The sequence below is a fragment of the Zingiber officinale genome, chromosome 5B, assembly GCF_018446385.1.
Source record: "Zingiber officinale cultivar Zhangliang chromosome 5B, Zo_v1.1, whole genome shotgun sequence".
Classification (NCBI taxonomy): Eukaryota; Viridiplantae; Streptophyta; class Magnoliopsida; order Zingiberales; family Zingiberaceae; genus Zingiber; species Zingiber officinale.
Genome location: NC_055995.1, coordinates 125,910,775 through 125,922,703, shown reverse-complemented (window position 1 = coordinate 125,922,703; position 11,929 = coordinate 125,910,775). Strand labels below are relative to the sequence as shown.

The following is an 11,929-nucleotide window of genomic DNA, read 5'->3' as shown; positions in this document are numbered from 1 at the left end:
TCTGGTAGGTGACGTCGATATTTTTCAATCTAAATGGCATGACATTGTAGCAATAAGTTCCGTCGACAGTGACGAAGTTAACCTTCTCTTGATCCTCTCGGACGAGCGACACTTGGTGGTAACCTTGGTATGCGTCAAGCATGCAGATCAGCTCACAACCCACCGTGGAGTTCACCATCTGGTCTATCCTGGGCAGGGGATAGAAGTCCTTCGGGCAAACCTTGTTCAGATCACGAAAGTCGATGCAGACTCACAATTTGTTACCCGACTTGGAGACCAACACAACATTGGCAAGCCAGTTCGAGAACGGGACCTTACGGATGTGACCGACTTCCAGCAACTTTTCTATCTCCACTCGGATGATCTAGTTCTGCTCCGCACTGAAGTCCATCTTTTGCTGCTTCACCGTCCGAGCGTCCGGTCGGACGTGAAGCTCATGCTGAGCTACACTTGGCGAGATACCTGGGAGCTCGTGGCTCGACCAGGCGAACACATCATGGTTTCACCTTTGGCAGGTGACCAGCTCTGCCTTCTTCTCTACTGTCAGGTCCGCAAGGATGAAGGTGGTGGCCTTCGACCGGCTAAGGTGGATCTGAATTTCCTCCTTTTCCTCATAGACTAGCGTTGGAGGCTCTTCCCTAATGGCGTTTACTTCCATGCGCAAGATCTTCCTTACGGCTCTTGCTTTAGACTTGATCATCTCGACGTAGCATCACCAGCAGCTAGCTGATCCCCTTGAACTTCACCCACCTCATTGTCCACCAAAAACTTGATTTTCTAACAGAAAGTGGACACCACCGTTAGGAATTCGTTAAAAGTCGGTCGACCCAATATAACATTGTAGGCGGACAGCGCGCCCACCACAATGAAGTTTGTGATCCTTGTCCTCTTGAGCGACTTCTCTCCGAGTAATATGGCCAGCCGAGCCTGGCCAATCGACAATACTTCATTACCTGTAAACCCGTAGAGTGGGGTCGTCATTGGCTGCAACTCACTTCGGTCAATTTGCAGCTGGTCGAATACCTTCTTGAATATAATATTCACTAAATTTCCTATATCAACAAAGGTTAAGTGAATAGTATAATTAGCTCTTACCGCTCGGATGATCAAGACGTCGTTGTGTCGGATTTCCACTCCCTCCAAGGCTGAAGTTGATCACTGGTCCCTTGACCTTCTTCTTGCTACATCCAACAACATATATTTCTAGTCGTCGGGCGTGCGACTTCCTAGTTGGAATCACTGTCGGTCAACCCACTAACGATCATTGCAATCTCTTCCTGAATGGTGTTGTTCCGGTTCTCTTCTTCTCGAATCGAGGGTCTGCTCTGTTAAGCAAAAGCTTGGGTGGGACTTGTGTTGATCATTTTTACTGCTCGGACTTATATCAACATATCCAGCTCCTCCTTTGTCAGCGTCATCGTGGTGAGTCGTCCAAAGTCCTCCATCTTCGTGTTTCGGATGCAGGCTATATTCCCACATATGGTGCTAATATGACCCTGTCCGAAAATTGTGGAGATGGCAAGCTAGGGATGTGGCTGCTGTATTGACCGAATGTAGACTCCGCTCTGCTCTGTAACATAAGAAATGTCAGTGTTGAGCCAAGGAAAGGGTCTCCGATGTTGACCCTCTGACGCTCAAGTCAGTCACCGGAAAGAGGAAAAGATGGAGTAACAGTAGACACAGGCGTAAATAGTGAATAATGCGTACCTTCGTCGGTGTATGAACCCCCTTTATATAGTGCCCTAGTGGGCGACATGCGCACTCCTTGAGGCATGGGCACGTTCTCCAATTTATCCTATGAAAGGAATTGTCAGGAAAGTGTCTCTGACACCATATTGTAACAGGGCATGCATATCCCTGACAAGACAGTAAAAGCTTCCGTCGTACGATTTTCTTGTTGACCATGTCTCGTGTCAGCGGCACTATCTCCCATAAGAATATTGAGAGATACGACAATAATTCCGCTGTTCGGCTGAGCGGGGTAGCCGCTCGGCTAGAACTCCTCCGCTCGGTAAGCATCGACTGTTCTTCCTTCTGATGATTGAGTATAGTAGCTTGTCCCCTCCCGCTCGGACAAGCGCTTCGATCTCCTTAGCGTTCTACCGATCCGTAACGAGCGTCTAGCAATCTTACCCTATTGTTCCGAGCTAGACGGATGGTCGACTCAGACAAGTCTCTTGCCGATCGAACATTACCTACACCGATCGACTAGTGTAGTCGACCTCCGCTCGACCCACCTTCGGTGAGCCTGTTAGTTCGCTGACGTTGACCTCCTTGACTTTAATCTACACATTGGCTGCTATCTCCATCTTTTGACTCACACTTAGTGATCTCCCTTTATCACCACATCAGTGTACTTCATTTAAGATAGCTAACAAATTCAGGTGCACCAAATCTAAGAACATCAATATTGAAAGAGTATCCACATAAGTAAGCATGTCATAATTCACTCACCACAAATTCTAATCAGATATCAAACAAAAACATCGAAGATTGTTATCATCAATGGCCTAAATAAACTAATCATTGAATAACTAGGGAAAATTCACTTCACTGTGCAGTACAACTCCAGAGATAGATCCAGGTAAACACAAACTTCTGGAATCACAAACACAATTATATACATGCGCCAAGCAAACGTGTAGTTTTCAGTTGATGTTCCGAAAGTATTTGAGTCACGATACGATAATAATGATGTTGCGACAAAAGTTTAGTACAGGATAGGGAAAATCAAATGGAGCACGGAGGAAAAGGATGCCTGAGAAGCTAATACCACCTATTTCGATTGCCCTGTCTTTCGAGTTTGGAGTGTGTCAGCATCCGCACAAACTTACAAATTTCCTGCACCTGTACTGCCGCTACCGCTACCTGTCCTACTTGTTTGCCCTGCAACTGATGCCACAGCTTGAATGTCGGATGCTGTCTCCCAGCTTCCACCTCTTCCCCAACTTGATCGCCTATGGTGCAGCGTAGGTTGCACTTCCGTGTCTGTCTCAAAAGCTTCCCTGCTTAAATTTGGAGAAGCTTCAGTGAGCTCGCCATCTTTGTCTTCCATCACGTTTCTGTTGCTTAGACCCTCTTCGTGCTCACCAACTTGTGTGACGGCCCTTAGTTCATCCCAGGTCACTGGCTTCCGGCCCATCTCAATGTCACCGATAGCTTTTCCCATGTTTGGGCTCATGAAACCTCCACCAGAGGAGCGTGGTTGAAGTCCTTGTTCTTGCGATACTCTTGCACGGAAATTGTTCTTTGATGGAGGTATGCTCGTACAAAATATCTCCTTAAAATTTTCCACAATTCCTCTGTTATATGGGTTAGCTCTCCGATCATAACGGTATCTGAAGTTCTCATAAGTTGTCTAAAAAGAAACAGAAAACAGAATTGAGTAATATGGAAAGATGATTAACAATTTTTAATTAAAGATCACTATGAACATTACCTGATTGGTGCTCATTAGATACAAATGAAAGACAGAGAGGCCTCCAACAAACCAAACTGATATAAAAGTATAAATTAAGAGGACAATGGAAGCAGGAGTCTTGATCATTGCTCTCCAAATAGTTGTGTTTTCAGAATTTCTGATTTTTATTATGCAGACCCAGGAAAATCCAAACACATAAAGGCACAACAAAGTCGATGAGAAGACGAACATATAGAAGAACCTATAGTTCCTCTGCACGAAGAATAGATATCAGCAATGTCCACAAACAATATTCAATTACTACTGTTCTAGCCAGCAAACTTAGTGCATCTGCTACAAGACACTTGCTAGTAGGTAGGCAACTTTTGCGAATTGAATTGAATTGGTTGACACAAGTTAAATTCCAATCAAATATTTGAGATTTTGGAACTCACCAGTCCAATGCATTGTCCAACCCATGGGCAATGATGATCAAAGCGTTCCACACAATTGTTACATATTGAGCAGTGAGAACAGCGAAGGGGTCGATAGAGCATGCAAGTATCACAGTATTTCACCTTTACAGTTATACCGTTTACAATTTCATCCTTCATTCTCGATAATCGTAATTGTGGAGTTTGAACACCTCCAACTTCACCACCACCCTCAACGATTTCAGGCTCTGGAGGATGTGCACTACGAGGTACTATTCCAGGATCTCTACCGGAGGCAAGAAGTAAAATAGTTAAATCCTGAAATGTGAAGCCCCTGTCATACAATTAACCTCAAAAAAAATCCAATAGGCATTTCTTTAAGTTTTCAGGATGACAATATCATTTAAAAGTGCTATATGGTTGTCAAGATAATAGTCAAACATAAGACAAAAAACAAAACTGATGTAACAACAATATTATCAATCTCTTTGTTTCAAACCCGTGCTTACATTTTTGCACATGACTTTACTAACCTTTCCCGTAATAAAAATCTGCATAAATCTATACCACTCCTACAAGCTAATTAAAAGCTTGCCTTATTAAATAATGAATAAAAAAACCATAAGCTGTAGCAAAATTTAAAATCATACTGATACTATGCTCTTTATTTCTGTCTCAAAATTAAGAATCTTCATGCACATCTTTCTCTTCCATATATATTCTCCCTCCATGTCAATTTAAATCACGGCATCAGGATACCCTAGTTATTTATGTTTCCTTTAATTGATAACACCAAGATCATTTAAATATCTTTCAGTTATAAAAATAAAAATAAATAAATCACGGCATGAGGATACACTAGTTATAACTATCTTTTAGTTATATTAAGATAATTTTTCTATCATCTGAACCCTTTGCATCTTTTCCAACTTCGAATTGTCTAACCATAGAATTAAACATTGTTTCCCAACATGTTCATCATCTTAGCATATATATATATATATATATATATATATATATATATATATATTTTTTTTTATCATTTTATCATGTTTTAAAGCTCCACTTAATTGTTCAAGGATGAGATTGACAATATACCTGTCTTTTTTGTTACTATTAAATGGTTGGATTAATAAAGAGGTTCTTACAACCATTATATATCTTTAAAAAAAAATCAGTTATAACCCTTCAAGTAGGACATGGGGATACCTAGTCAGCTATAACAAAATTGCGGACATAGAACAAGAATATTTTAAAATGAAAAAACAAAAGAAAATTAATCAACAGAATAGTTTGCAAGATTGCTGTTGGTATCGGGATCATCAATAGACAATAAAATCACGATGGATATAATCAATGGACTTAGAAAAACAAAAGACAGTCCGATGCATGAAGCTCCTGCCAATGCGGGATCCCATGGGCCTTAGGGAAAGGTCTATAGTACACAACCTTACTCTCTTTGCAAGAGGTTGTTTCAAATACTCAAACTTTTGACCTCTAGGTTACATGGTATCACACGGTAGCAATTTTACCGTGTTGCGCCAAGGCTCCCCTTCAATGGCTTTGACTTGACAAGATAAAAAAACCAAAATCACAAGTTAGACCATGCAAACAAAAAAAAATAGGACTAATTGCAAAACCATCTCATGCTTAAGGCCTAATTGCATGAGAATCCTTCCTTGGTTTAAAATTGCAATCCTTCCATGAAATCCTTGTCATCATCCAAAATCTGTTGGACCCCGTGGTTATTTTGGTGTGATCAACTAAGTTAAAGTTAGGTCCTGTTTTGTTTTGATCCTTGTGTCTAAGTGTGCAGGAGCTTAGGAGCACAGGAAGTCGAGCGGAAGACGCAGCTAACGAAAAGGATGACACGGGAAGGGAGCCGACGGACTCGGTGCATCCGAGAGACGAAGTGCTGTGGAAGAGTACACCGGTGGACGAGAAAAACATACACGACGTTCGAGAGACGAGAAGCCGGAGCGGAAGCCTGCTCGAGGAGAAGGCCGGAAATTGGGTTCAGGTGAGCCCTATTTTGATTAGTCGCAATCACCCAGGCGATAGAAGTAGCAGCGAAGCGGAAAGAGATTGTAAAAACTGTTGGAGGCGCCCTCAACAAGGGTTGAAGGCGCCTCTGAGGCGCGCCCGCGTCTCCGCCACCTTCAGGCAGAAAGCACTCTCCATAAGCATGGAAGACACCCTCGACCATATTTCTAGCCATTGCCAAAGGATAAAGTTTTATCTTTTGGCGCTTCTCTGAAAGCGCCCTCCAAGTCCTTGGGAGGCGCCCTCAAGCTACGAATAGGATTTCCAGGAGCTATAAAAAGGCCCCTGGAGATAGGAAATAATACAACATCTGCTGTAATCAATTTCCTAATCTTTTCTGAGCTTTTCATAGATTGTAAGAGGCTTCTCCGCCTACACGAAGGAGATATTTCTAATGGAGCTTTGCAACCGCCTTGGATTAACAACCACCTAGGTTGTAACCAAGTTAAATCTGTTAGCCTCTTTCAATTGTATTAGTTGTTCATTTGAGTTTATAATTATTGTGATAGTGCTATTAATCTTAGTTGGAAAAACAGAGAAAGGTTTTGGTTTGTTTTGTTTTTCAACAGATGTTGCGCCCTCTTACCAGCCCCGCTGCACCAACAAGTGGTATTAGAGCTCAACCGCCTCAGAAAGACTAACCACCGACTGAAGCATCAAGATCAAGATGATGGTCGGTGCAAGCATTCACCCACCAAAATTCGAAGGAGACTTCACACAATGGAAACGCCGGATGGAGGTATTCTTCAAAACAGATTTCGAAATTCTATTAATAATGAAATATGGTTTTACAGTTCCAAAAGACAAAGAAGAATATTAGTGGACGAAGAAGGAACAAGCCGACTTCGTGGCGAACGGTAAAGCAGAATTCCATCTGCTCAACGTTCTTCCGCCCCAGGAAGTCAATCGTATCGGCAGGTACGACTCTGCCAAAGAGCTCTGGGAGAAGTTCCTAGAACTCCATAAAGGCACTTCGGAAGCGAAGTTAGCAATGCGAGACATCCTCCGAACCTAGTTGAATCTGCAGATGAACAATGGAGAAAAGGTAGTGCAACTCCAAGCACGAATCAAAGAGCTCATCACTCAACTAAGCAATCTCGGAGAATCAGTAACAAATCGAGACTCAATCCGATATGCACTCAATGTCTTCCCAAGGACTCCAGAATGGTCATCCTTAGTTGATGCATACTACATCTCTAAGGATTTTGAGGTAAGTACGCTAGAGAGTTTGTTTTCCACATTTGAACTTCATGAAACTCGAATTGCAGATCCTAAAGAAATAGAAAAGACAAATCTCAACATTGCCCTAAAGGCAAGAACAGAAGATCAAGACTCCGAAGCATCCATCGATGAAGCCGAAGCAGCCCTAATGATAAGAAAATTCAATAAATTTATTAGATTTAATAAATTTAAATTGCAGACGAGAAAGCACTTACGACACAAAAGGGCGGTCCGATGCTACAATTGCAACGAAGAAAGACACATCTAGGATGACTGCCCAAAATAGAAGAATAAAGACAAGGAAAAGAATAAGAAGCCAGCTCGACCCAAACATAATCTCAAAGCTACGTGGGATGAGTCGTTGTCCTCCGAATCCGAAATCGAAGCCCACGCCGAACTAGCTCTAATGGCAACCCATCAAGAGGAAGACGAAACCAGTTCAACAATGAGCATTGATGAAGGGGGAGGATCATCGGAAGAAAGCAGCGATGAAGGGGGAGCATCGGAACTCAAGGTAAGTGAGGTACGTGCTCTTTCACCCGAGCATTCTTTTCAGTTCATTAAAGCACTTTCGAAAGATTTAGTAAAATTAGAAAAAGAGAACATTGATTTAAAAAAGATAGTTAGATAATTTAAAATCACAAAATGATAATTTAAAAATTCAAATCAAAAGCTTGAATGACCATGCATGCTTGAAATTGAACAGTTCTCAAAAACCAAAGTATGGAAAGTATAGTAGATTAAATTGGTATATTAGACATCACCAAGGACAACTTAGCAGAATTCTCAGACGATATATACCCCCCAAATTCTTAATTAACCCAGTAGGAAGGAACCTATATTGGTTCCAAAATCTTATTTAGATTAAACATTTTTTTGGATTTAAGGCTTTCAGAAAAATTAAATGTTTAAATTCTTTAAAAGGCTTTGTCTAGAAGTGGTTGATGATCCAATAACCAAGAAGGCCTAGTGTCTCGCCACAGCCTAGAAACCAATTACTGAATTGAATATTTAATTAACAAACTGATAAGCTTGTAAAATTAGATAAATAATGCTTTTAATATTTGTCAATTATTTGAAAATTTCATTACTTAAGAAATTTTTAATCTCAAAATTTTTAAAATTATTGTTTTACCCTAGTTTTTGATGTGATTAAAGGGGAGGAATAGATACAAGTTTAGGGGAAGTTACATTTTTTTTATCAATTATGTTTGATTTTGCTTACAATTTATACTCAAATTTTCAATTTCTTATATTGCAACTTAATACTTAAAATGTTTTGCATACTTAAAAAGTTTTGCAAATTTATTTTTTCTGTTTGTTTTACCCTAACTTGAACTTGGGTTGATGCACATCAAAAGGGGGAGATTGTTGGATCCCGTGATTGTTTTGGTGTGATCAACAAAGTTAAAGTTAAGTTCTGTTTTGTTTTGATCCTGTGTGTAAGTGTGCAGGAGCTTAGGAGTACAGGAAGTCGAGCGGAAGACGCAGCTAGCGAGAAGGATGACACGGGAAGGGAGCCGACGGGCTCGGTGCATTCGAGGGACGAAGTGCTGTGGAAGAGTACACTGGTGGACGAGAAAAACGTATGCGACGTTCGAGCGACGAGAAGCCAGAGCGGAAGCCTGCTCAAGGAGAAGGCCGGAAATTGGGTTCAGGTGAGCCCTATTTCGGTTGGCCGCAATCACCTAGGCGATCGGAGCAGCAGCGGAGCAGAGAGAGGCTGTAAAGACTGCTGGAGGCGCCCTCATCAAGGGTTGAAGGCGCCTCCGAGGCGCGCCCGCGCCTCCGCCACCTTCAGGCGGAAGGCGCCCTCCATAAGCATGGAAGGCGCCCTCCATGCTTATGGGAGGCGCCCTCGACCAGATTTCTAGTCGTGTTTTATCCTTTGGCGCCTCGCTGGAGGCGCCCTCCAAGTCCTTGGGAGGCGCCCCCAAGCTACGAATAGGATTTCCAGGAGCTATAAAAAGACCCCTGGAGCTAGGAAATAATACAACAACTGCTGTAATCAATTTCCTAGTCTTTTCTGAGCTTTTCATAGATTGTAAGAGGCTTCTCTGCCTACACGAAAGAGATATTTCTAGTGGAGCTTTGCAACCGCCTTGGATTAACAACCACTTAGGTTGTAACTAAGTTAAACCTGTTAGCCTCTTTTAATTGTATTAGTTGTTCATTTGAGTTTATAATTATTGTGATAATGCTACTAATCTTAATTGGAAAAACAGAGAAAGGTGTTAGTTTGCTTTATTTTTTAACAGACGTTGCGCCCTCTTACCGGCCCCGCTGCACCAACAAAATCATCCCATGAAAAGTAAGAATAAATAATTTCCTCTGTTTTGAACCTTGACTTATAGAATTTTTAACTCAAAAGAATGAAACGAAGGGATGGCTTTTGTTCATTGTAAGCTATAATATACTTAATTGCATAATTATATCTAGGCTTCAAGGGTATTGGACATATGATTATATGAGATAGAGGTTTGCATATTAAAGACCAACGCATTTAACCAAATTTATAGTAAAAAATTTAATACTAAAAAGATAAATAAAAGTATGACACTGACGAACCATTTCAGAGTTACTTGTTTCTTATTACATGCAGTACCTAGAAGAAGGAAACTAAACCAGAAGCTTCCTTGCTAAGTTCTTTATCTATGGTAGTTATTTTCCCAGTACTTTGAACAAAAGAAACCTGCAAGCTTATATCTCAGAAAGCACCTAGAAGAAGGAAACTAAACCAGAAGCTTCTTGCTAAGTTCTTTATCTATTGTAGTTATTTTCCCAGTACGTTGAACAATAGAAACCTTTAAGCTTATATCTCAGATAAGGACTTCAAGACAAGGATAAAACCAGTGTCTAGTGCCTTATAGAACAATGATCAACCACCTATTTTGCCCAAGATACTATATAAAACAGTAGAGCAACATCTTTATAGCAGACAATTTTTTTAATATCTCATTAAAGCAGGAACGTTAGATACATGTTTTTTGAAAAACAGCAACTAGACTATATGGATGAAGAAATACTCACATATAGAGTGAAGACAATAGCTATTACCATTACAGGTATACCCAGAGAATTAGAAAAATCATCCGATAGTTTTTCAGCAACAAATGCACAGAAGATTGAAATAGGAGCAACAATCAGGAATATGGTGAGAAACAATGATCTCACATCAGGGCCAAATATAAACCTCCCTTGAAGAAAAAATATCTGCAGAAGATAAGCAAACATGTATAGGGGATTAACAAAATTATAGCAAAGTAGTGATACTTGAGCAAAATGGTTATACATGATAAAGTCAATGCAAAATGGTAGCTAATAGATATTAGGGTTTGCTTAGTTCCTTGATTGCTACAGTAGAGCTAAATAAGCTAGCACAATAGCTACAAGCTATGCAAAAATTGTCATATAATGTGACATATGAAGAACTTTTCTAATTAATTATGTTTCCGTCTGATAGCCTTGTACAAATCTAGAATAGTGGAATATTATATAAACAAAAGGTAATCTGTAATAATTTTCAATCATAAAATTAACAGCAACATTTCCACTCTATCAATCATTAATGACCTATATCAAGTATAGATGCCTTTTGCAGGTTAAATGAACTAGAAACTCTAAATATCACAGGAGTCATGTATGCAGATGACAAATACGCCATAGGTAGAGTGTGTTTTCCACTAGAGCTATAATATCTAAAGTAATATAAATATCTTAAATAGTTTTCTTGGTACTCTTAACTTTATTAGTCAGGCAGAATAAGGACCAAACCACTGAAATAAGAAGACTACAAAAATCCAATTTTGATTGAATAAAAAGGAAATCCAGTTGAAAATCAACTTATTCAGAGAACCGTGTACTCCAACATCCTAGTTTGGATTTGATTCTACATGGCAATCAAAAAAGGACCATTTGAGAGTGCAAACTATAATCAAAACAGCTTCCTGTTAACAAGAGTTCAAATATTAGAAGAGAAAGGCTATACTCTCATATTTGCAAGCCTCCTAAGCAACCAAAAAATACCTATTTTCCCACAGGCAGCAAGTGTAAAGATTCAGCTGATTTAGCTGGACATAAGGGTTGGTGAAGCTGGAATAAACAGATCAAAACTTACGTTGCTTCCCTTCCAAACCTGGTACACCCTCTGAGCATCCCCGTCCACCTCCATGCTCGAAGCAGCTAGATCCGGCCCGGAGGAAACGGGACAACACACATTTACGCTACACCAGCGCTTCTAAGACAGACAGACTCTCCGGAGAAATCCCGAGCCCTCACGAATCGACGACCGCGGATGCAGGATGGCAAAGATGGGGTCTTTCCTAGGTTCCGATCTGCTCACGGGAACGACACCTACAGAACAACGGGCCTCCCGGATTCCGGATGTCCCGTCGACGCCTCGACCGGTTGATTCCACGCCGCCGCCGCCTCTTGTGATTTGCCTTTAACCAGTCCGACGATGGAGATTGGTGTTCGAGGAAATTGAGAGAGAGCGAGAGATAGAGAGAGGGGGCCTTCGTCCTTCATTTTCGTAACCATTTATTCCTCAATTCATACTCTTCAGATCACCCGTCAAAGCAGCGACACGAAACACGTAGGGGTGCCACGTGTTGAATACCTGGTGGGTTCACGAGAAGAAATTTTGGATCCAATTGATCTTATATCACTAAGTTTGATTTAGTTTTTTAAGCTTAATTTAAACTCTTAATTTAAACTTATTTAATTTGATATTTAATTTTTTATATTTTTTAATTTATTTTTTTCTTTAATATTTTATTTTATCATCCAATATATGTGGCGAATAAAAACTAATGATCAAGTCGTTAACAGT

The 11,929-nt window shown here is 40.6% G+C and overlaps 1 protein-coding gene across 2 annotated transcripts; it reads right to left on the bottom strand.

Annotated features, from left to right (window-relative positions):
* Nucleotides 1-2,496: 2,496 nt before the first annotated feature.
* On the bottom strand, nucleotides 2,497-11,623 carry LOC121985847 (probable protein S-acyltransferase 7). Of its 2 annotated transcripts, none has more exons than XM_042539528.1 (5): nucleotides 11,216-11,623; nucleotides 10,129-10,311; nucleotides 3,856-4,152; nucleotides 3,440-3,673; nucleotides 2,497-3,358 (listed from the first exon to the last, which is right to left on the bottom strand). In XM_042539528.1, exons 1-5 carry the CDS (start codon nucleotides 11,267-11,269, stop codon nucleotides 2,831-2,833), a joined length of 1,296 nt encoding a protein of 431 aa, XP_042395462.1. In that variant the 5' UTR covers nucleotides 11,270-11,623; the 3' UTR covers nucleotides 2,497-2,830. The 2 variants fall into 2 exon arrangements, with proteins under 2 accessions (XP_042395462.1, XP_042395463.1); XM_042539529.1 differs by having other exon boundaries at nucleotides 11,125-11,227.
* Nucleotides 11,624-11,929: the final 306 nt, after the last annotated feature.